The sequence below is a fragment of the Mobula hypostoma genome, chromosome 6 (genome assembly GCF_963921235.1).
Source record: "Mobula hypostoma chromosome 6, sMobHyp1.1, whole genome shotgun sequence".
Classification (NCBI taxonomy): Eukaryota; Metazoa; Chordata; class Chondrichthyes; order Myliobatiformes; family Myliobatidae; genus Mobula; species Mobula hypostoma.
Window position 1 is genome coordinate 146,893,821 of NC_086102.1, and position 24,917 is coordinate 146,918,737.

The 24,917-nt window shown below is 39.0% G+C and overlaps 1 protein-coding gene across 3 annotated transcripts in view; it reads left to right on the forward strand.

Annotated features, from left to right (window-relative positions):
• sf3b1 (splicing factor 3b, subunit 1) overlaps positions 1-24,543 on the forward strand; it is a 38,300-nt gene extending 13,757 nt beyond the window's left edge. For 2 of the 3 annotated variants that reach the window (XM_063051931.1, XM_063051932.1), the window contains 20 exons: positions 885-1,049; positions 2,115-2,412; positions 2,636-2,851; positions 3,372-3,493; positions 5,047-5,244; positions 7,701-7,802; positions 7,890-8,069; positions 9,837-9,923; positions 10,051-10,321; positions 10,505-10,650; positions 11,752-11,898; positions 13,365-13,490; positions 18,357-18,578; positions 18,808-18,990; positions 19,108-19,219; positions 19,308-19,428; positions 19,749-19,880; positions 20,180-20,452; positions 22,141-22,357; positions 23,011-24,543. In XM_063051931.1, coding sequence (XP_062908001.1) covers positions 885-1,049; positions 2,115-2,412; positions 2,636-2,851; positions 3,372-3,493; positions 5,047-5,244; positions 7,701-7,802; positions 7,890-8,069; positions 9,837-9,923; positions 10,051-10,321; positions 10,505-10,650; positions 11,752-11,898; positions 13,365-13,490; positions 18,357-18,578; positions 18,808-18,990; positions 19,108-19,219; positions 19,308-19,428; positions 19,749-19,880; positions 20,180-20,452; positions 22,141-22,357; positions 23,011-23,169 — 3,477 coding nt within the window. In that variant the 3' untranslated portion in view covers positions 23,170-24,543. Of the gene's footprint in view, positions 1-884; positions 1,050-2,114; positions 2,413-2,635; positions 2,852-3,371; positions 3,494-5,046; positions 5,245-7,700; positions 7,803-7,889; positions 8,070-9,836; positions 9,924-10,050; positions 10,322-10,504; positions 10,651-11,751; positions 11,899-13,364; positions 13,491-18,356; positions 18,579-18,807; positions 18,991-19,107; positions 19,220-19,307; positions 19,429-19,748; positions 19,881-20,179; positions 20,453-22,140; positions 22,358-23,010 lie in introns of those variants that run through there. The other variant, XR_010018431.1, reaches the window with a different exon arrangement.
• Positions 24,544-24,917: the final 374 nt, after the last annotated feature.

Sequence of the window (24,917 nt, forward strand, 5' to 3'; positions counted from 1 at the left end):
CGCACAAAGCCGACCACTCTGATCTTCAAGAGGACCAATTTTATCCCTTACAATCCTTTTGCTCTTAATATACTTGTAAAAGCTTCCTTGAGAAGAGCAGGCTCTGACTTTGTCTTTAATAGGACAGAGCACCTTTCTAACTCACACCTCCAATCTCATCTCATTCATTGGTACACCTGACTCCAAATAGCTTTTGTAGTAGGTATTACCCCATAGGAACACAGTTTTTCCATGTAATATTGGATCATTTTTTCCTCAATAAATAAATGTATAGGTATAATGTTTTTTGTTTATTTAATTGGGCTCTCTTTATCTTGTTTTAGGACAAGTGATCTGATCACATTTTAGGTCATTTATGCAGAAATAGAGAAAATTCTACAGGGTTCACAAACTTTCTAGCACCACTGTATGCCTAATAACTAAGAAGCATGGGTTTGTTTCAAGTTATCTTGTTAATTGGAAGAAAACTGCAGCTGGTAGTGTTCCTGCTGTACGTACCTGATCATCATATGCTTCTTGCTAGAGTTCTTTGTATAACACTGGTGACAATTGAAATAAATGCTTAAGATGGGTGAATTGGTTTCCAGTCAAGCAAGACACTTCATTTCAGATCCTGTCAAGCTGCTTGAATGTTTGAATTGAATTCAATCAGGCAAATGATGTCTGATCCTTTCTGATCCTAACAAATCTTAGAAAGGATTTGTGAGGAGGTAAGTCCTGGCCTTTGATTTGCTCTTGGCAACCACTGTATTTATGTGGTTGGTCTGTGAATTTCTGGTCAATGCTGACGCCTATTTCCCCACCCTTGCAAATGCTCATCTGAAATATTAATAGCATGATTTCAATGTTGATGTTCGATTAATTTGAACATATTTTCCCCCTAGAGAGAAATCAGACAACAGCTGGCTGAGAAAGCTAAAGCTGGAGATCTAAAAGCAGTCAATGGAACAGCCCAACAACCTGCCAAGCGCAAGCGCCGTTGGGATCAAACAGCAGATCAAACTCCAAGCGCTACTCCCAAGAAGTTATCTAGCTGGGATCAAGCGGAGGTGAGAGGAAGGCTTTATTTTTGTTTCCTTGCAATGCTTTCATTTCTTGGCCAAGTCAATCCACACAAGGTCTGCTAGTAAGTATTTGAATATTGATAATCTGAATCTTATTCCATTACTCAGTTATTGAATCAAAACCAAGAAACCCACCAGCTTTTTTCTAGGCTTAGTAACATGCTGTTTGGGAGAGGTCTGTTGAACCTGGCACCTTGAGTTTCCATGTTTTAGTGAGCCACTGCAACACAGCCCTTATCAGGAGGTGACAGTTTGCTGAGATATAAATGTTAAGATCCAGCCATTTTCTACTTCAGCCACTGTAAAAACCTAACAGCCCAAGTACTTGTTTTTTCCTGACCTAAATTAAAAACACATATTGCACCTGCTGACAGGGACACGGTCAAACATGACATTTATGCTGAAGAATGCACTCTGAGCCTGGGTCAAGTCCCTTATCCAAGTCCTAACTAATAAATATTAAAAATGTTTTACTTATTTCTATCATGATGGTTCTCAAATTTGCTGTCTTCGCCTTTGCTATTGTCTTTGTATCCAGTTGCCAAGTTCTTCAGCTTTGGAACTGTCTCCTGTCTGTGCTCCAACCACTCTCACGCTAACCAGCATCTTACTGATACTTGCATCCTATCTCTCTTATCAAGGTTCTGTGCTTCCGCCCAAACCTTTGTTATACTTTTCCTCAATTTCTGTTTGATAGACAACCAGCACCAGTCTGAAGTTCAGCGTATTATGGGAAGTTGCATTACGTAAATTCTAAGATTTAATTTATTTGTAACCAATAATTTTCTTTACCAGACTATATTACCTTTCCAGCTTCCTTTGAATCCTTCTATCCTTCAGATATTTGTAGGGTAAGGCTCCTTTTGGTATAAAATTAAAATTTTCTGTAGAAATTCACTGAGTTGCTGAATAGTTAGTTGAGAATCCAATCAGAATACTGAATTCTGAAATGATATTGTCATTTTTGTGGATTCTGGTTTTGCAAACATAATTGTATATTTTTCAGTGGTAATAAATCTGCATGAGCAAATGTAAATTTTCTTTTGGTAGACTCCAGGGCACACACCAGGGCATACACCCGGACACACACCTGGGCATACTCCAGGTCACACACCTGGCAATACTCCTTCTCAGAGCCGTTGGGATGAAACACCTGGTCGATCAAAGGGCAGTGAGACTCCTGGTGCAACCCCAAGCTCAAGAATGTGGGAGCCCACTCCCAGTCACACACCAGCAGGAGCTGCTACACCTGGACGAGACACACCCGGGCATGCTACACCAGGTCATGGAGGCGCAACTTCCAGTGTGCGCAAAAACAGATGGGATGAAACTCCAAAAACAGATAGAGGTGAGATAAAGACTTTCTGTACTATTGTGATTCTTGTTAAATAATTAAGGAGAATATCTTAAATTTTTTTGAATATTTTGAACAGATTAATTTGTCATCTCAAAAAACTAATGTAATACAAGGGGCACTTAGCAAGATTATCTCAGTAATGGGAGTTTTATTTTCCCGGAATTTAGAGGGTTAATATTGGGATTCTTCAATGTCCATTTTTTTTAAACTTTAGAAACACCTGGACATGGCAGTGGATGGGCTGAAACACCACGTACAGATCGTGGAGGTGACTCCATCGGTGAAACTCCAACCCCTGGTGCAAGCAAAAGAAAATCTCGCTGGGATGAAACACCAGCTAGTCAGATGGGAGGTAGTACTCCATTGCTTACTCCCAGTGGAATCACACCGAAAGGCACACCAGCAATGGCTATGGCAACGCCAACACCAGGTAGGTGGTTTTGATTATAAAACAAAAACTGTTTACTGAATTTACATGTTGCAGTATAAAATGGTATATTTTGTCTGATCACATTTGACTGTAGTTTTGTAGCCAGTAGTAAACTTCTGGTACTTTACCAAATGGCTTATTTTCGTATCAGCACTTGTTGTGGTAGGGAAAGGAGCCAATGCTATTGAGATTGGTGTGGTCCTCATCCTTGATAAAATGTCCACTTCCATTCCAATATTTGAAACAGTAACTGGTCTTCAAAATTTTGTTAATCAGGAGCATTATTTGGAACAGTTAATTCATCTATCAAAATTGCTGAATAATTGTTCAAAATTTATTGTAACAAAAAACATGAGACTTTGTGATCCTTTTCCTAATATTGATGTTAATTGCATTACTTTCTAATTTAATTAGAACAAGTTTATTGCAAATGTAAACCAATTGAGCTGGTAAGGTTTTGCATTCTTGAAACAAGTTAAAAATTGCACAGAGAAAATATTAAAATAATTCATTTTCTTAGGTCATTTGATGAGTATGACACCTGAACAACTGCAGGCTTGGCGCTGGGAACGTGAAATTGATGAAAGGAACCGTCCACTCACAGATGAAGAACTGGATGCAATGTTCCCTGAAGGCTATAAGGTAATGCCTGAGTTACTACATTTATTTTTTATTTATTGTATTCAACAGAAGATGGTGTTTTCTTGATATTTTACTGATTACGTATTATTATTTAGAAAATAACCAAACTGTACTTGCTTCTAGCCAGTACTTTAGACTACCTGTTGTTTGCAGCTCAGCGTGTCTTAGACTCCTGTCAGCACGTGTGGCTGTCCTCTCTCGCTGAACACACTATTCAGCACAGCAGTGGAACACAGGAGGTGCTGAGCAGGTTGAGCTTCACTTCAGCTTTATACCAAAGAAGTCTGTTGAAGGAATAGAAGTCCAGTGAATTCTTACCTTACTTAACTTGATGCTAATTATTTGTTAGTATTTTAATGTATTCAATTATAAATTTTTAAAATCTATATGAAGTTTTCTGACTGTCAATTTTGTTTTAAAGTAGTGAAGAACCTCTTGCGAGTCAATAAGATGTTAGTATTCGGGGCATTCTTGGGGTCAGCCTTCTCTTCAGCTTGGGGCTCAGGTAGCTCAACAGGTTTTTCCATGGGTGGGGCAAGAGCTGCCGGAGGGACCTTTCTTGAGGACTTAAAGGTAGATAACCTCATTGTGAAATACAAGCTCCATTCTTTGTATGCTTCAGTGAATGGGTTGGTGATTTGCAGTTTGGCTTTTGGAAATATGTCGATGTTATCCTGTATGCAATGTCTCTTGGATCTCCTGACAGTAAGTCAAACTTACTGCTTGGAGACACCTGGGCCTCACTCGTTTGTTTGCAGAGATTCACTATGGATCTTAGTTTCAAGAAATACTGTGGGCAGTTGATAATCGTGAGTTTAATCGGGTAGGTTAAGAGTTCATAATACCTAGTTCTACAGTTATGAATATAGATACAGAAAACTTGAACACAAATCTGAATTGCTGAACAGATCAGGGAGCATCTGTGGGGAGAAAGCATTAACATTTCAAGTTCATCATCATCTAGATTTCTAATGAAAAGTCATCAACCTGGCATGCCAACTGTTTTCCTCTCAATAGATGTTGCCTAACCTGAGTGTTTACACATCCTGTTTTTATTTGATTTCCAACATCTGCAGTTTTCTTTTGTAGGTAGTAGCCATACAAAACATTTTCTAGCATTCTATCATAATTTTTAGGGTGCACCAGATGGTAGAGAGTATTAACTTGAATATGGGCAGTGTTTAAAAATGCTAAATAAGTAGTCTTGTGAGCATGAGATGGGGCTGTACTTCAAAATAAAACTGTTGGATCTAGTCATACAGGTGAAAGCTTAACCTCTTGTAGAGTCAGATGATGCTAGTGCTATATTGCAAGAGGTTTTGAATTTTCAAAAGGCAGACAGTTTATGTGATGCTATTTCCCATTAAAAAAATTGTAAATCAAGAGATCACTGTACCAATTGAATAAGGAAAGAATTGTCCATGAAGGAAAGAATTGTCCATGTAGGAAAGTGCTGAAGGAAGAAGTTCTGAAGTACCAAGGGACAGTATATGTCTTGGTTTGTCTGAATTGTTGGTATCATATATTGATTGCTTATTTTTAAATGCTTTCAGGTCCTCCCACCTCCAGCTGGTTATGTTCCAATTCGAACACCTGCTCGTAAACTGACTGCAACGCCAACACCGCTTGGAGGTCTAACTGGTTTCCACATGCAATCTGAGGAACGTTCAGCGAAGAATATGAATGATCAACCCTCTGGTAATCTTCCATTCCTCAAGCCTGATGACATCCAATACTTTGACAAATTGTTGGTAAGTATAATAGGGAAGTGCATGGCAATGTACTTCGGCAGAAGGAACAAAGGCGTTGTTTATTTTGTAAATGTGGAGAAAATTCAAAATCTGAGGTGCAAGGGGACTTGGGAGTCCTCGTGCAGGAATCCCTGAAGGTTCATTTGCAAGTGGAATCAGCAGTAAGGAAGGCAAATGGAATGTCAGCATTAATTTCAAGAGGACTAGAATGCAAAAGCAAGGCATTCGTCAGACTGCACTTGGAAGTATTGTGAACAGTTTTGGGCTCCTTATTTAAGAAAGGATATGCTATCATTGGAGAGTCCAGAGGAGGTTCATGAGAATGATCCCAGGAATGAAAGGGTTAACATTTGAGAACTTGATGGCTCTGGGCCTGTACTGGCTGGAGTTCAGAAGAATAGGGGGCGGTGATCTAATTGAAACCTATCGAGTATTCAGAAACCTAGGGAGAGTGGATGTGGAGAGGATGTTTCCTATCGTGGGGGAGTGTAGGAGCAGAGGGACGGCCTCAGAATTGTGGGACATCCATTTGGAACAGATGAGGAGGAAGTTCTTTGGCCAGAGTGTGGTGAATCTCTGGAATTCTTTACCAGAGACGGCTGTGCAGGCCAAGTTATTGGGTATACTTAAGGCAGAGGTTGATAGGTTCTTAATTAATCAGTGTGTCTTTAGTTATGGGGAGAAGGCAGAAGAATTGGGTTGAGAGGGATAATAAACCAGCCATGATGGAATAGAGGAACAGACTTGGGCCAAATGGCTTAATTCTGCTTCTGGGTCTTATCACCTTATAATTGAGAATGTTGTAATATACATGGAAGTGTAAATAGTGTTGGGTAAAAATTTTATCCAATAAATAAGAACTGTGTGCACTTTCTATTTTGGAAGTGAAGTAATTCCTTCCTGTATACAGGTGTCCTGGACTTTCTGTCAGTTCAGCGGCAGGTGTTAAGCATGGGCTGCCTCATCTCTGCCCCTCTGTGTTGACGCCCCTCAGGGCTGTGTCTTAAGCCCCTTCCTTTACTCTCTGTATACCCATGACTATGTCCCCACCCACAGCTCAGATTGGCAATACTTCACTGATTGGCCTGATCTCAAATAATGATGAGGCAACCTACAGAGAAGAAGTCATCTCTCTGACACAGTGGTGTGAAGAAAACAACCTCTCCCTCAATGTCGCAAAAACAAAGGAGTTGGTTGTGGACTACAGGAGGAATGGAGACAGGCTCACCCCTATTGACGTCAATGGATCTGGGGTTGAGACGGTGAACAGCTTTAGGTTCCTGGACATGCACATCACCAAGGATCGCACGTGGTCTTTACATACCAGCTGTGTGGTGAAAAAGGCACAATAGTGCCTCTTACCTCAGAAGGTTGAAGGAGTTTTGTATAGGCCTCCAAATCCTAAGAACTTCCTACAGGGGCACAATTGAGAGTGTCTTGACTAGCTGCATCACTGTTTGGTATGGGAACTGTACTTCCCTCAATCGCAGGACTTTGCAGAGAATGGTGCGGACAGTCCAGTGAACTTCCCACTATTCAGGACATTTACATAGACAGGTGTGTAAAAAGGGCCCAAAGGATCATCGGGGACCCGAGTCACCCCAACCACAAACTGTTCTAGCTGCTACCATCCGGGAACTGGTACCACAGCATAAAAGCCAGAACCAACAGGCTCCGGGACAGCTTCTTCCACCAGGCCATCATAGTGATTAATTCATGCTGACACAATTGTATTTATATTGGCTATCCTGTTGTACATACTATTTATTCTCAATTACTATAAATTGCACATTTAGACGGAGACATAACGTAAAGATTTTTACTCGCGTATATGAAGGAGGTAAGTATTAAAATCAATTCAATTAAATGAATGTTTAGGAGAAAGCAAATTGAAACTGAACATTTAAAATGCTTTACAATATTAGGATTATGATATTTTGTATCTTGAAATACAGTTTAAGTTAAATAAGTAGATTATATTTTCTATCCTGTGCCCCCACCATTATATTGTATTTTTGAATGAAAAGGGTGTGATGGATTCAAACCACCCTTTGCCTCCCCAGCTAGTTTCTGTAATCCACAAACACATAACATTTAAGTGCTGAAGTTTGAATGCACCCATTAGGACTTCAAGCTTCATTTTTAATTTCTAACAAAGCTGAAGAGCATATATCTAATGATAGAGAGAGTGATAGTGCATAATGATGGGGTAGAGTTTAATGATTGGGATATTGACTCAACTGTGAAATTTTTTTTTAAAAAAAGACTATCAAACGATGATAATTTGTGTCCAGTACTTATAGAGCTTTGCTTTGGTTAAATATTTTTTATTTTAAACTGTTTACTAGAAGGATACTGTGAATGCTTTGTAGCTGTACTTGGAAGGAAGTTTTCAACAACCTGATTCAAGGTGTTGCAGCACATAACAGGCAGATTTTCTTATTTGCATTCACCAGGTTGAAGTTGATGAATCTACCCTGAGTCCAGAAGAGCAAAAAGAAAGAAAGATAATGAAGTTGCTTTTGAAGATAAAGAATGGCACTCCTCCAATGAGGAAGGTGGGTGTAGTTTTTTTTTAAGTTATAACTGGTCGCGTCGTTTTGGGTTGGGGAAAAACTAATTTTCTTCCTCCATTCCACTTCAAGGCTGCCTTGCGTCAAATTACTGATAAAGCCAGAGAATTTGGAGCTGGTCCCCTATTCAATCAGATTCTCCCTTTGCTGATGTCTCCAACTCTTGAAGACCAGGAGCGCCACTTGCTAGTTAAAGTTATTGACCGAATCCTCTACAAGTTGGACGATTTAGTCCGACCATACGTGCACAAGGTATGTCTGCTGTGAATTCTTTATAGTATCTTGTTTAAGATTAATCTAACAATTATAGCTTTTAGTTAGAAATGTTGTCCAGCACAATGCTGGTACGGCTGTTTTTTTAAAAAAAAAATTGCCTTTACCTAAATACTTGAGATCCTGTTGTACTACTGTCTAAACAAAAATAACCAAACCCTGTGATAGTGCTTCTGCAATGGTCTTGAACTTCTGGATTGCTACCCAGCAGTGAGAACGGGTATTGACATACCCAAGTCAAGATTGACAACTTGATATTTTTGTGAAATTGTTTCCCATTCTTAATGGTAGAAATTGTAAGCCTGCTTAGATCCTATTATTAGCTAAGTGCATCCTGTGGGGTTTCTCATATTATGCTACTGATGGACATTGAAATGTAAGGCACCAATCATGGCGTGGGTTGATCATTGCAGCTTCAGTTGTAGGAGTCCAGCTATTGCATCCTTCCTCTACAGTGCTTTTTTTAATGATAGGTGAACTTTGAAGAAGTGAACCAAATGTCATAGCCATGATTATCTTATTCTGGTAGTCTCATTGGTGGGATCAAGTTGGTAAGTTGTGTTCGTCTCATTTGGATTCCTGAGTGTTCATGCTGGGCAATTTAATGTTAATAGACTGACTTTTCTTTCAATTCAAATCATTCAGTTTATTAGCTTTGCACAGTGTGAGAAGCAAAATTCAAGTTGAGTGATTTTTAATTCATTCCTTGGGATCTTGTCTGTCCCTCATTGCTCTTGAGAAGACAGTGACAAGTTGCTATCTTCAACTGCTGTAATCTTTCTTGTGAAGGTACTTTATAAGTCCAGAATTTGGACGCAACAACAATGAAAGACTGGCAATATATTTCCAATTCTGGATAGTATGTACTTGGAAAGGAGCGGGCATACAGGTAGTGGCACTTCCATGTTCCTGAAGCCTTTGTCCTCTGTTGGAGGCTGTGGGTTGGGAGTTGCTGACATAGTGGCTTAGGCAAGCACTTGCAGTGCATTCTGTAAAAAGGTAGGCACTGTAACCACTATGTGCCAGTGGGAGAGGGAATATATGTTTAGAATGGAGAATGAAATGCCAAACATTTAGACTGCTTTAATCTGAATGTTAAACTTCAAACTGTTGAACCTGCACTTAGCTATGAAGTGCAGTCATCTATCACACTCCTACTTAGCTTTTTTTTGATGGTGAATAGGTCTTAGGATTTTGTGATGTAACCTGCTGCAGGCAACCAGGCCTCTTACCTGCCTTGAGATTGGTGCTTTTAAGATCTGGTTAATGATGGAAAGTTTGATGGTAATTCTATGGAATGTGAAAGGTGGGTGGTTAAACTCAATTCTGAAGCATTGCCCACCAATTTTCTGGCACTTAACAACCTACACAACCGTGTCAATTAATTGTAGTTTACAGGTGATGAAATACTGGTAAATGATAGTGCTTCAAAAAAAGCTTGAATCTAGGATTTAATTTTTGCTGGGGAGAGGGACGAATGTAAGGGCATTTTAAAAAAATCTTAGTTTGCCTAATTTAATATATTTTGATATATTCCAACAAGTAATAATCAGAAATATCCTTTAATGAGCTGCCTTAAATGGAATTGGGTCTTGTGGGGATGAAAGCATAGGTTTCTCTTGAAAATTAGAAAATAAGTCAAACTCAGCTGTTCGCATTTACTGTTTCCTGTTGTGATAGTGCGGGAGGGGAAATGTACTTGTACGTGATTGTTTTAGTTACAAAATTGTTGCTGCTTTGTTACAGATTCTTGTGGTTATTGAGCCATTGCTGATTGATGAAGACTATTATGCAAGAGTAGAAGGCAGAGAAATCATCTCTAACTTAGCAAAGGTATGAATAAAGTCCCTTAAAATATCTTAATTTCAGAGTTTAAAATTGGAAATGTGTCTGTCTGTAAGGACGGGGGGAAAACTTGTGGGTCTGCCTGTATTGACAGTTTGTTGTTTTTTTTTATTAGGCTGCGGGTCTTGCCACCATGATTTCTACTATGCGTCCTGATATTGATAACATGGATGAATATGTAAGAAACACAACAGCTAGAGCCTTTGCTGTTGTTGCTTCAGCCTTGGGTATTCCATCATTGTTGCCTTTCCTCAAAGCTGTATGCAAGAGTAAAAAATCATGGCAGGCTCGACATACAGGAATCAAAATTGTGCAGCAGATTGCCATCCTTATGGGTTGTGCCATCTTGCCTCATTTGAGGAGCTTGGTTGAGATTATTGAACATGGTATGTACTAACGGAGTAAATGGTTTTCTGATGTTAATGTGTTCATCCCATTCAGTAATTAACCAACTGAGAAATTCACTGAGGTTTTACATAGATTTTTAGTTTTAAATGGTGACTGTAGTTCGTTATATCTGAAGTTCAATGATTGCATAAATTGATCAAATGAAATATCTTGCCCCATAGGTCTGGTTGATGAGCAGCAGAAAGTACGAACTATCAGTGCTCTGGCTATTGCTGCCTTGGCTGAAGCTGCAACTCCATATGGTATCGAGTCATTTGACTCTGTTCTGAAACCATTGTGGAAAGGTATTCGACAGCATAGAGGCAAAGTAAGCATAATATTGTATATTGTTTGCTGGTTTGACTATAGTCAGTGAGCAGATGTGATAACATTACATATTACAACAAATAGTGAGTGAAGCCCTCTGTTGGTTGAGGTTGCATCATACCGGTCTCTGGGATACGTAAGCCAGGGCAGTCTGATATGTAGAGCAAGTTATGCCATCTCCACACAGCTGACAAATCCAAAGTAAAAGTAGAGACCAATACAGTTTGACACCAGCAGTGTAGCAGCAGTTACCAGTCAGCATTGAACTTAACGTAGGACTGCCTTAGGGACTCCCACTCCAGATTTTTCCTCGGGGTTTACTCCTGAAGCCTTCCCCGTGGGTGGGTATAGCTGTAAGGCAGTGGAAGTTTGTGATCAGAGTTTTCCTGTTCTAGATGAGCTGCCAACCACAGCTGACGAGGCCTAAAGTAACTGGTTTTAGGGCACTAGTAACCCGCCTTTTCCCTTCTGTCAGTAGAAATGGTTCTGCCAGTCTTAGTAGCTAAGCTGCATGTGAAGAACAGGAGCTGGGCTTGGTTATCTGAGACATGTTGGGCTTGGTTGTCAGAGGTTATCTGAGACACGTTGGGAGCACTTCTGGGTAGTAGGAGCTTATCTCCATTACCTCACCCAGCTATGACAACTTTAAGGAACCAACAAATATGAAAGAACTTAGTGGTTCACTATTTTAATGTTTTTTTTTTGGATCTGAATTTCTTTGCATGATGTAAAAAATGTTGCAAGATAGTAGTAATTTTAATCTGGACAGAGAAAGATTTTTAAAAAAAAATAATCAACAGGTTTGAAATTTCTTTAGTGTTCTTCCCACTTATTTTTGTAATTTTCCAACAAGAACCAGGTAACTCAGTACATCTCAATGTTTTGATGATTCAGCTATTGGAATTTGTTGATGTTTTCATATATTTCACCTTTGAAATGTAAATTCATTTGACTTTTGCAGTGTGCATTATTTTTTAACATTCTACTGTTTAGTGGAGCATCCTAGTCCCAACCAACATTTTGCTATTTTTAAATGAATGTGGTTGTTTAAATGTTTTAATATTGAACTTCTAGCACCTAATATTGATATTGTCTGTTCCAGGGTTTGGCTGCCTTTTTAAAGGCTATTGGTTACTTGATTCCACTTATGGATGCTGAATATGCAAACTACTATACACGAGAAGTGATGTTGATCCTTATCCGTGAGTTTCAGTCTCCTGATGAAGAAATGAAAAAAATTGTACTTAAGGCAAGTTTGTAACCATTATGATGATATTCTAGTACTTAATAACTTTAAGCATGAAATATTGCTTACTGTCTTAAATTTTTGCTGGTTGATGTTATCCTTTGTTAGTCATCGGGGGTGTGTAGTTTTTGAAAAAATTCTGAACAATTGGATTAGTAAAGGAGGTGTTAAAGGAAAGGTGGAAGTAATATGATTTATTTAAACAGTATGTCTGTAAGGCAACCTTTCACTGTACCCTAGTACATATGACAGTAATAAGCTAATTCCAATCTGAAGTGTGCAACAGAGTCGATAGTAACACTTCACATGGAATGATTCACATCAAATAGTTTCAGGGTGAATTAAAGGGCAAAAGATGTGGTGCATGTGATAAAATGAATGACCTCAGAATGCTGCATCATTCCTTTGATGTTTTAATGGGTATCAAGTTGGAATAATTTTAATGCCCTGAAACCCTGCAAGTTGATGGGGTTGTTTAGGCATAGGGTATGTTAGCCTTTATTAGTTGGGGAATTGAATACAAGAGTTGCAAAGTAATGTTACAGCTTTACAAAACCCTGGCTGGACCACATTTGGAATGTTGTGCTCAGTTCTGGTTGTGGAAACTTCAGAGGAGATGAGTTGCAACGGAGGCTTACCAGGATGCTGTTTGGATTGGAGAACATGTCTTAAGAGGATGCTTTTTCTTTGAAAAGGAGAAGGATGAGAGATGACTTGATAGAGCTATACCGGATAATGAGCGGCATGGTTGAATGTATGGCCAAAGATTCCCCCCCAGTGCGGAAATGGCTAATACAAGGCATAACTTTAAGCTAGTGGGGGGGAATATAAAGTAGTTTTTTTCTTTTACTCACTGGTTAGGTGTGTGGAATGCATTGCCAGGGTGGTGGTAGAAACAGATACTTAAGGGACTTGAAGAGAATTTTTAATTGGCATATGGATGATGGAAAAATGGAGGGTTAAGTAGAAGGAAAAAGTCAGATTGATTTCAGAGTGCGTTAAAAGTCAGCACAACATCATGAGCTGAAGGGCCTGTACTGTGCTGTAATGTTCTCTAAAAGTATGTGCTTCAGGTAAAATGGTTTATTAATACTATAATTTTGAGTCTTTAGTTCTTTTAAGTCGGTGTATATGATCTACCAATCAATCTCTGGTATTAGGATCTAAAATACATAGTTGTAAAGCTTAAAAGTAATGCTTTGCTGTTGCTTTTAAAATATTGTGTTTCAGCATTTAACTTCAGGTGCTGCACTTCCTCCCAATATGCTCTACTAATGTAGTGCTGAAAATGTAGTTAAGGGGTTTTGTTATTATAAGTAGTTTGCAAACCAAGAACATGTTTTATGCATGAGCTAACCTCTGATTATTTATTCTATTTATTGTGAAGGGAGTTTAAGTTTGTGATGGGAGTTTAACTAATGGGAAATTAATCACAGCTTTGAGTAATTAATTGTACCTGCTATATGTAGGTGGTAAAGCAATGTTGTGGAACGGATGGTGTGGAAGCCAATTACATCAAAACAGAAATCCTTCCTCCATTTTTCAAGCACTTCTGGCAGCATCGAATGGCTTTGGACAGGAGAAACTACAGACAGGTAAAACAGTTTGTTTTGTTGCAGGTATTCAGTAGAGTTTAGGATAACATATACCAGATTTAAATGTACTGAGACCACTGATGAAGAAAGGCAGGATATAAAAGTTAAGTTAGTGCAGGTACTCCAGAGGGAAAGATATAATACATAGAGATAAGGAAAAAGGTACACTAGAAAAACACAGATGAACTAGCAAACAAGAGAAAATCCGCAGGCACTGGAAATCCTAGCAACACCCACACAATGCTGAAGGAACTCAGCAGTCCAGGCAGCATCTATAGGGGGAGAAAAGTACAGTCGACGTTTTGGGCCGAAACCCTTTGGCAGGCCTGTAGAAAAAAGATGAATAGATTTAAAAGATGGGAGAGGAGAGAGAAAGGTGATAGGTGAAACTGGGAGGGGGAGAAATGAAGTAAAAACCTGGGAAGTTGATTGTTGAATGAGATTACATGTCTGAAGTAGGGGGAGTGTGAAAGGAGAGGGCAGAAGGCCATGGAAGAAAGAAAAATGGGGAGGAGCCACCAGAGGGAGGCAGGCAAGGAGATGAAGGGAAAAAGAGATGGGTAATGGTGAAGAGGCGGTGGGGGGGGCGGCATTAGCAGAAACTTGAGAAATGGATGTTCATGCCATCAAGTTGGAGGTTACCCGGACAGAATATATAGTGGTGTTCCTCCAACCTGAGTGTAACCTCATTGCGACAGTAGAGGGGGCCATGGATTGACATATCAGAATGGGAAGTAGAATTAAAATGGTTGGCTACTGGGATATCCTGCATCTCCTGGCATACAGAGCATAGGTGCTTGGTGAAGTGGTTTCCCAATCTTCGTCAGGTCTCACTGCTATACAGGAGGCCACACTGGGTGCACCAGATGCAGTATATGACCCCAACAGATTGTGGCCTCACCTGGAAGGACTGTTTGGGGCCCTGAATAGTAGTGAGCGAGGTGGTGGTGGGGCAGGTGAGCACTTGTTCCACTCACAAGCATAAGTGCCAGGAGGGAGGTCAGTAGGAAGGGATGAATGGAAAAGGGAGTCAAGTAGGGAGCAATCCCTGCAAGAAGTGTGGAGGAAAAGATGTGCTTGGTGGTGGGATCCCGTTGGAGATGGCTGAAGTTCCTGAGAATTAAATGCTGGATGCAGAGAATGGTGGGGTGGTAGGCAAGGACAAGAAGAACCCTATCCCTGGTAGGGTGGCGGGAGGAAGGGGTAAGAGTAGAGGTGCGTGAAATGGAAGAGATGCGGTTGAGGGCAGCATTGATGGCGGAATACGGAAGCTCCTTTCTTTGAAAAAGTAGAGCATTTCCCTCATTCTGGAATGAAAAGCTTCATGCTGAGAGCAGATGCAGCAGAGACAGAGGAACTGAGAGAAGGGGATGGCACTTTTACAAGTAACAGGGTGGGATGAGGTATAGTCCAGGTAGCTGTGAGAGTCAGTGGGTTGATAATAGACATCAGTAGATAAGCTGTCTCCAGAAGTAGACAGTGAGATTGAGAAAGGGGAGGTAGGTGTCAGAAATGGACCAGGTAAATTTGAGGGCAGGGTGGAAGTTGGAGGCGAACTTAATGAGTTGCACATGGGTGCAGAAAGCAGCACCAATGCAGTCGTCGGTATAGCATAGGAAAGGTGGGGGGTAGACACGAGTGTAGGCTTGGAAAGTAGTTTGTTCCACATAGCCGACAAAAAGGTACGCGTAGCTGGGACACACAGGAGTGCCCATGGCTACCCCTTTTGTTTGAAGGAAGTGGGAGGAGCCAAATGGGGAAATTATAAAGAGTGAGGACAAGTTCTGCTAGAGGAGGAGAGTGGTGGTGGAGGGGAAGAAGGAAGTGGAGAGCTTTGAGGCCTTTCTGGTGGGGGATGGAGGTGTATAGGGACTGGACATCCATTGTGAAAATAAGATGATGGGGCCGAGGGAGCCTGAAATCATTGAAAAGATCTGGAGCGTGTAACATGTCACAGGTGTAGGTAGGAAGGGATTGAACTTGCGGGGGGGGGGGGTGCAGGGGGTGTAAGTTAAAGGCATGGATACAAAGAGTAGATGTTCAATGTGGCTAAAGATGGGAAATGAGGCTCCATATACCCAGCACCAGGATTGTTGCATACAATCAAGGTATGAGATACGAGCTCAGTGGGGCAGGAACAAGCTGAAACAATGGGTCTACCTGACCAAACGTGCAGATGTAAAAATGAGTAAGTTTTGCAGATAAGTAAATTCTGTGTGGGGTTAAGGATTTTTACGGGATGGACAAGAGTAAACATGGGCATTGACAGCAAATGACAAACATACCAAATAACTGCTATCATGCAATTCATATGGTGCGATGTTTAAAATTTAAATTCAGGTCATAGTGGCTGAAGGTGGAAAATGAGGCTCAATGTAGCCAGTGCCAGAATTGTTGGTCATTATCTATTTCATCAATTGGTCTTTGGAAGCAAATACGCAATTGCTAAGTTTACTATTGCCATCATATTGAAAGGGAGCAAAGTGGGTGGGAAGTAAATACTGTGAAGGAACAAGTTGGTAAACTTGATGAATAGGAATATAATCGATATGTTTTCTACTTTGATCAGTGTGAAGCTTTAAAGTTCTGTCAACAAATGCGAAAAAGTCAAGGAATACCTGGAAAATAAGAAACATTGGGTTCAGAGCATTATGATCTGTGTGTACTTGTGGACAAATCCTTAAGAGTAGCAATACAATTTTAAGAAGTCCACCAAAAATTTAAATGAACCATATTTTGAAAGGATATTGTGTCACTGAGAACAGAACATCAAGTTTATATCTTCAGGAAACAAATCTATTGCAGGTTTCCCCCGCCATCCGAAGGTAGAGCGTTCCTATGAAACGGTTTGTAAGCCGGAATGTCGTAAAGCGAAGAAGCAATTACCATTTATTTATATGGGAAAAATTTGTGAGCATTCGCAGACCCAAAAAATAACCTACCAAATCATGCCAAATAACACATAAAAACCTAAAATAACAGTGACATATAGTAAAAGCAGGAATGATATAAATATACAGCCTATATAAAGTAGGAATACTTTTCTACAATCATTGCTGCGCTGTTCTCCGTAGTGAAAATCTCGCGCAAGCGCCGTCGGCAGAAACACTCTCTCAAAGTAACCTTTAAGCTATGAAGCTGCCAAATCATACCAAATAACACGTAAAAATACACAACCGATATGAAGTAGAAATAATGTATGTACAGTGTAGTATCAGTTACCAGAATCGAGAATGGTGATGGTATGTTAGGCTGAGTCATTGGGAGGTTGGGGTGGTGCAGTGGTCCCCAAGCTCCGGGCAGCGAACCGATATCGATCTGTGGAGAATGCAGCAGTAGCCGGGATGCACCCAGCACATCTTTTAAGAAAAAAGCCGAAATAAACAAGCTAATTAATTACGTGCTGGGCAGCACCTAATTTATTAGCATGTTTATTTCGGCTTTTTTCTTAAAGATGTGTTGGGTGCGTCCCGGCTACCACTGCATTCTCCGTGGCAGTGTATCGGTCCGCAGCCAAGGGGTTGTGGTGGTGGGACACTGGGGTGTCATCTCATTATTGTCTGTTTTCATCAGGGCAGGCAGGTCATCATCTTCTATGTCTGCCTGCCTCGATGTTGAAGGTCGAGGTTTGTCGTCTGCTGTGGCTGATGTGGAAGGCTTGAAAAACGACAGTATGCTTGACTGCTTAGCCTTGCGCATTTTCCTTTCATACAGTTCTTTGTAAGCACTCAAACCATCCTGCAAATATGCCCTAAACCATCGTACCCTTTCAAAATTAAAGTTGTACTTTTCTGCAATAATTGCAGCGAAAATCTCACACAATTGCTTCACCTTCAGTTCCTGGACGACTTCACTTTCGGTCCTTTTGCTACGACATTCGGTTTCGATTGTTATCCTTTCGTCTTCCAATTGCATCAGCTCTTCATCTATCAGTTCTTGGTCATGGGATGCCAAAACCTCTTCAACATCATCTTCGTCAGCTTCCACAAGCCAAACTCAAGCTCACTTTGTCCTTACTTCGTTCACCACGATCGAAACGCTTAATTATATCTAGTTTTACACTAAGTGTAACACCCTTATGAGCTCTTTTAGGCCTTTCCAATACCTTAGAACTTATCTTGCTAACGGCTGCTCACAGGCACGTGCTTAAGCAATGACGGCTAGAATGCAGTTCCGGGGGAGGAGCTTGGCTGCTCGGGGCGTGCGCTTTTTGTAGCAGTGAAAACACCTTCTGTTCGCGAAAACAGGTAACTAATGTAGGTCTTTCGTAACAGCGAGGTTTCGTAAAGCGAACATTCGAAAAGTGGGGGACACCTGTATTTCATGCATTTTAGAGATTTGAGGATTGCTCATAAGACCAGTATTTACTGTCCATCTCTGTTTGTCCTTCAACAATTGCCACCACTTGAACAGTGCATTTTTTGTGAAAGCATCTTCACTTTTTCTGAATTAATCCCAGCAAAAATAAGCAATTGCTGCCATATTTCTGATTCAGGCTATTGTGACTTGGAAGGGAGCTGGTAGCTTGTGGTGTTTCCATAGTTTTGTTTCTGGCCTTTTTTAGTTACTTGAATCTTAAAATTTATAATATACTCACGTTTTCTCCATGGTGAAAATTTTTTAATTTTGTGTCCCTTTGATCTGATTTATACATTAGAATATTTGTTCCAATTATGGAGACTATCCTTGTCTCCCAGTTTGGTTGTAGCAGAGCAAGGTTCAATTCTTAATGCATTGTTGAGAAACCACAATTTTAGAGGACAGTACTGATTTCTAACCTTTCAGAATTATTTGCTATCATCTATGTTAAAGGTAACAAATTTTCCATACTTGTGAATAACATTTCTGTATTTCTGTTCTTGACAGTTAGTAGATACCACTGTGGAACTTGCAAACAAGGTTGGAGCAGCTGAAATAATCTCCAGAATAGTTGATGATTTAAAAGATGAAGCTGAACAATACAGAAAAATGGTGATGGAAACCATTGAAAAGATCATGGGTAATCTGGGAGCTGCAGATATTGATCATAAATTAGAAGAACAGCTCATTGATGGCATTCTGTATGCATTCCAGGAACAGACTACTGAGGTGTGTATTTACGTTTGGATTCACCTTTTGTCCAGTTCAAGTAAAAATGCTAACTGTCTTTTAAATTTCTGCTGCATCAGAGTTCTTTGGTATTTCAGTTTCCCTAATGTTAAAATGACATAAATTCACTCTGTGAATTTTATTTTGAGTAAAAATTGTATGTAGTGTTTTGATACATTGTTTCCTTTTGTACATTTGCTCTAATATTGTTGATTTTTTTTCCCCATAGGATTCTGTAATGTTAAATGGTTTTGGTACAGTGGTAAACGCATTGGGTAAGCGTGTAAAGCCCTATTTACCACAGATTTGTGGCACAGTATTGTGGCGTCTAAACAATAAATCCGCCAAAGTGCGACAGCAAGCTGCAGACCTAATCTCTCGGATTGCGGTGGTTATGAAGACCTGTCAGGAGGTATGTGTGCTTTTCAGGACAGTGTTAGATTTTCAAAGCTACTACATTGTATTTAGTTTCAAATATATTTACTGTTTCTTGTTCAGGCCATGTGAGCTAATACCTTTTGTATTTTAGGAAAAACTGATGGGCCACTTGGGTGTTGTGCTATATGAATACCTGGGTGAAGAGTACCCTGAAGTACTAGGGAGTATTTTGGGAGCACTGAAAGCTATTGTAAATGTTATAGGTATGTCCATTATCTAAATTTGGAATGCTTATTTTCAATTAACCTGAAGAAATACTTAAAGAAAATTTCTGCCTTTCTAATATTACAGGTATGCATAAAATGACTCCACCCATTAAGGATCTGCTTCCACGTCTTACTCCAATTTTGAAAAACAGGCATGAAAAGGTTCAGGAGAACTGTATTGACCTGGTTGGGCGAATTGCAGATCGGTAATTAGCCAACTAAGTAAACTTTATTTTCTTTAGTTTTATTGAATGATTTTTTTAAGTAGCAAACTGTAGTTTAGTTGGTACTTGATCAAACATGACTTGCAGTAAATGAGAATGAAAGGTAGATATGGTAACCTGAAAGAAATTTGGGGAAAATAGAGGAAAATCCAGGGAATGGGCACTTGCTGTTATTTGAAAAGTTGGCATTTTAAAATGGTGCAGTTGGAGTCAAAACTGGTTTGAGGTTGATATTAATACTGATCAAAAATTATACAGTGATGCATTTACAACTTGTTTCTGAATGTGTGTTCTTTATGCAGAGGTGCAGAGTATGTATCTGCTCGTGAATGGATGAGAATATGCTTTGAATTGTTAGAACTTTTAAAGGCACACAAAAAAGCTATCAGAAGAGCAACAGTAAACACCTTTGGCTACATTGCAAAAGCTATTGGGTAAGTCCAGTGAAGCAATTACAGTAGCAGTAGAATTGGTTGTCAGTGTTGTGCAAAGGGTATGTTTATTTTTCACTTAACTGTAAAAGGTGTTAAGTTGAATGATGTAAGACTGCTGTGCTCTTGCACAGAGAAAATCTTTGCTTTTCTAATGTTAAATAACTGAATTAGATTCCTATTGCATTCTAAAAGGAAATGTTTTCTCTACAATAAAAAAAAATGCAGTTTAAATTTCTAGTACTGTTTGTCCAATAAAAAAGTCATTTTTAAAATGTTTCACATGTTTACTTTCCTTTCAGTCCACATGATGTACTGGCCACGCTTTTGAATAATCTGAAGGTTCAAGAACGTCAGAACCGGGTCTGTACCACAGTAGCTATTGCTATTGTGGCAGAAACATGCTCTCCGTTCACAGTGCTTCCTGCTTTGATGAATGAGTATAGAGTTCCTGAGTTGAATGTGCAGAATGGTGTGCTTAAATCTCTCTCATTCTTATTTGAGTACATTGGTGAAATGGGAAAAGATTATATTTATGCAGTTACACCATTGCTTGAAGATGCTCTAATGGACAGGTGAGTTCAGTTGAATTCTGATAGCAGATATCATAACAGCCAATGACCAATGTTTCTTTTCCAATTCAGTTCAATACATGAATACTCAAGAATACAGCCAAACGAGACAGAGTAACTCCAGGGTCAAGGTGCAAAACACAGTACCAACAGTCTCACACAGCAGAAAGCATACATAGCACGTATAAGGTAGAAAAATACAACCACTCAATAAAAGAAACCAAACTCGGGCCATGCATAACCACTGGAATTTGCGGATGACCATTGTTTTCTGTCAAGCAAACATTGTGGGGGTGGGGTGGGGGGTGCAGAGACAGCAGCACCGATGCCACGTCGTTATTCCTCTCTCCCCCCCACTGCCTCTCACTGGCAGCTGTAAACAAGCAACACCGTGGCTTGAGGTTTAGCCCTTACACATACAAGATAGCATATAGTAAAATACAATCATGCAAGATATACATGTATATAGTCCAGACCCCAAGTCCATTGTTCTGCCAAGCAAATGCTAGGGGTTGGGTAGGCACCAACTCCAGCCAGAATGCTGTGCCATGCCACCCCTGTTGGCGCATTCCGGCTCAGAGGTCTCTCTCAGCAGCTGTAAACAGACAACACTGCAGATGGGCACGGAACGTATTTTAAGATCAAGTCATGGCAATATTTTTTATTGTTTTGTGTTTTGGTTATGAATAGAAAAATCAAATTTAGTTTCGTGTGTACTTTTTATTTTAAGTCACCAAGTCTTTTAATTATGAAACCTTACATATTCTAATGTCTTTTTCTGGCAAGCTGGTTGTGATTCTCTTCTACAAAGTCAGCTGGTTATACAGTCATGACTTCACCCAAATCAAAAAGATACAGTTAAAAGGCAGACTTATGAGGCTTTAGAACAAAAATCATGGGGTGTCTCTTTTAGACGACATGAAACTGTTGGAAAGAAAAGTAAGAGAAGGACTTTAGTATCCTGATCAGTATTTCTCATTCACTCAACATTAAATTATCACATGTTGTCTGTTGGTATGGGGTAAAGAAAAGATTCAAGCTGTGAACATTCCATTGAAGCAAAAATTAATATTCGCTTTTGTGGGAAACTGAATCTTGCTGTAGATTCGTTGTCCTATACGCCAATAATCACTTTGAGTTGCAAGTAAAATAATTTTGCATGAAACATGAAGTGATAGCATAGCGTTTCTGTCCATCCCAACAAGGAAAGAATTTTGTGTTTATTAAATATCTGAGAGGTACCAACTGCATTCTATATATTTGCTTTCAAAGGAAAATAAATATTGTAGAAATGTGACATATTTATATAGAACCTTTTTACTACCAGAGTGCTCTAAAAGCAATGAAGTACTGAAGTTGTTCACACATAAATGAAGTAATGTTACTTCTGCCAGAAATTTTCCTGTAGAAGCTGACCCATTTATAGTCTGGTGCAGGCTCCTTTGCCATTTCTGGAAGGCAACTGGAGTATTTCACTTGGCTGTTGCTAAACGCAAACTAAATTATTAATGGAAAATGGATCACCAGTAGCAATTTATAATACCTGTTTTCAATGAATTATGTCTCAAAACTTTGAAATATATACTTTAAAGAATTTTGTATTGGCAGGGAACAAGATTTTTTGTGGTATAAAATATAATTTAAAAATAAGTAGTGGACTAATATGTAATTTTGTTTTGTCTTTATTCCAGAGACCTGGTTCACAGACAGACAGCTAGTGCAGTTGTGCAGCACATGTCCCTGGGAGTATACGGATTTGGGTGTGAAGATGCTTTGAATCACTTGTTAAATTATGTATGGCCCAATGTTTTTGAAACATCACCACATGTTATCCAGGCAGTAATGGGGGCATTGGAGGGTCTAAGGGTTGCATTAGGACCTTGCAGAATGCTACAATATTGCTTACAGGTAAGTTAAAATTTTGTCATCATGTATTTGGATTAGATTTGATCTGGATGCAACATTGTTTTTCACAGGACTTCTAGCTAATGACTTTTAATTGTTGCAAGTCTTTTTGTCCTGATATTTTTGTAGAAATTTCCTTGCATGTCATCTCCAGTGTCACCAAGAAGGGTGCATGAGAGTGGCCAAGATAAAAGAATTTTCCCTTGCTCTTAGGAAGGTGTTCAGCCTTTTCACAGTAAAACAGCTAAGGTTAACAATTTGTCCTTAGTGCAAGCATGCATTCTACTAACCTCATTAGTATCAGATACTAATGTTGGTGTTAAAGTAATCCAAGTTGCGCTTTCCTGGCTTTCAATATGGCTCAGTGCTTTTCTTGTGTAGGGGAAAAATTTCACATAACTGAATGTTAATTGGCAACACACTTGGATTGTATGATCCATTTTGCCAATCTGATTTAATATTGCAATGATTTAACACTTCAATCCTTTCACTAAAGTTTCAATTGTTGAACAGAGAAAAGCACGTTCCGAAAACCTTTTGGTTTTAAACAGTGTCTGTTTTATTTTAAGAGTTATCATTTAATATTTTCTCAATGTTGAAGTCCTCATTGGTCTTCAGCAGCATAGTAAAGTTCTGCCTTTCTTCCTTTTTCAAAGGGCTTGTTCCATCCTGCCAGAAAAGTACGTGATGTCTACTGGAAGATCTACAACTCAATCTACATCGGTTCACAGGATGCCCTAATTGCACATTATCCAAGGATATTTAATGATGAAAAAAATACACACGTCCGCTATGAACTTGACTACATCTTGTAAAGCAAGTTATTCTTCACACTGTCTTTGTCTGCTATTTTGCTGCATTGTAATTGCCCTTGGTTACCCAAACTTTTGCTGTGCTTCAGATGTGACGTGATGACAGTCTGAAATAAAAACATTGATCATCTTGTTGGAACAGATTGTATAAGTAGTAAGTGGATAGGGCTAGAAGTACCGTTTTGTTTTTAAATGGGATTTAAAGACTGTAAATTTAGTCCCATTATTTGTTAAATAGCCAAATCATATTGTGACCAGCAGGATGATGAATATTCAATTCACAATTCATTTGAATTTGTCTTTATTGAGATTTAGATTTCATTCCTTGTGTTGACAGGTTGTTTCTTAAAAAAATAAACAAAAGTCTAAGTCCATTTTATATTTCTCAAGTTATTTTTGAGGTGCTTTTAAGAAAGTTTCAAATAAGGAACACATTATCTTCATTAACTTGTAGGGTTATTAAATTTCCCCAATTACCTTTACATGACCGAACGTACCTTTTCTACTTTTGCTAAAATATAGTATTCACTTTGCATGATCTTTTCTATAGTTTGTGACAAAGATCTTCAGGGATACCTTTGGGGATTATTATTTGCAGATGAACTGTCACTGCTTGATCAGGACAGATTAAGATCCCAGGAATGAAGTGAGCAATTGGTCATTAAATTACAAGCTGAATGAATTAATCAGCTTCTGACACCCATTTATCCCCAAACAAGGCATCCAAGACAAAGTTTGAATGGAAGGATCATGTCACTGTTAATGAAAGTATGAATATATGTACCATGATTGCTCATCCATAGAGCTAAAATGTGGAAAAACATGTAGCTTCTACAATAGAAACTCAGCATAAAGTCAAAATGAGCTATTTTGAGATAAATTTCTTTACTAGGTTTTACTCAATAACATTAACAGTGACATTTAAGAATTGCGTGATTCTTCCAAGTATATGGAGATGGGTTTATGACAGTGTTTTGCTGCCATTAAATCTCCAATTTATGTTGTAAATAATCTTCATGCTCTGTAGTAATATTTATAACACATTAAAATTAAAGCTACAACAGTATGAACTTTGGGATTAATGTTGTATGATTGGCTTTATCTTCCACTCTGACATTGTGAATTTTGACTGAAATTAATTTTGAAAACTTATGAATCCAGACAGCGTAATAAACACGTCACTTGTTGGTTATGTGGTCAGGTTCACCTATGATTTCATATTCTATAACTGGTAGGCTTGTACTTTTCTTTAAATAAGTCACTTGCAGGTACACTTGGTGTTGTAATAAATATGTCTCTCTTTATGTTGCCTCCTGGTGCTTTTTTGTTAGACCAAGCATTATAAAGGATTTCTTTAAAATGTCAGAATGATTTTTTGAAAAAATATAAATGTAGCGTTATGTACTTGTGCTTGAGTCATTTTTTTTTATTTCTAAAGGGGTATAAACTAATATTCAAATTTTCTACTATCTTTAAAAATGTTTTGACATGTGAAGTTTTTTTATGAATAATCCTGTATCTCCAAATCATTTATTTGGAGATGCAGCACGTTAACTGACCTTTCCAGCTCAATGAGTCTGTGCCGCCCAATTGTATGACCAGCAGGATGATGAATATTCAGTTCACAATTCATTTGAATTTGTCTTTATTGAAGCTTAGATTTCATTCTTGTATTGACAGGTGGTTTCTTTAAAAAAAATTAGTTGAGTCTATATTTCTCAAGTTGTTTTTAAGGTGCTTTCAAAAAAGTT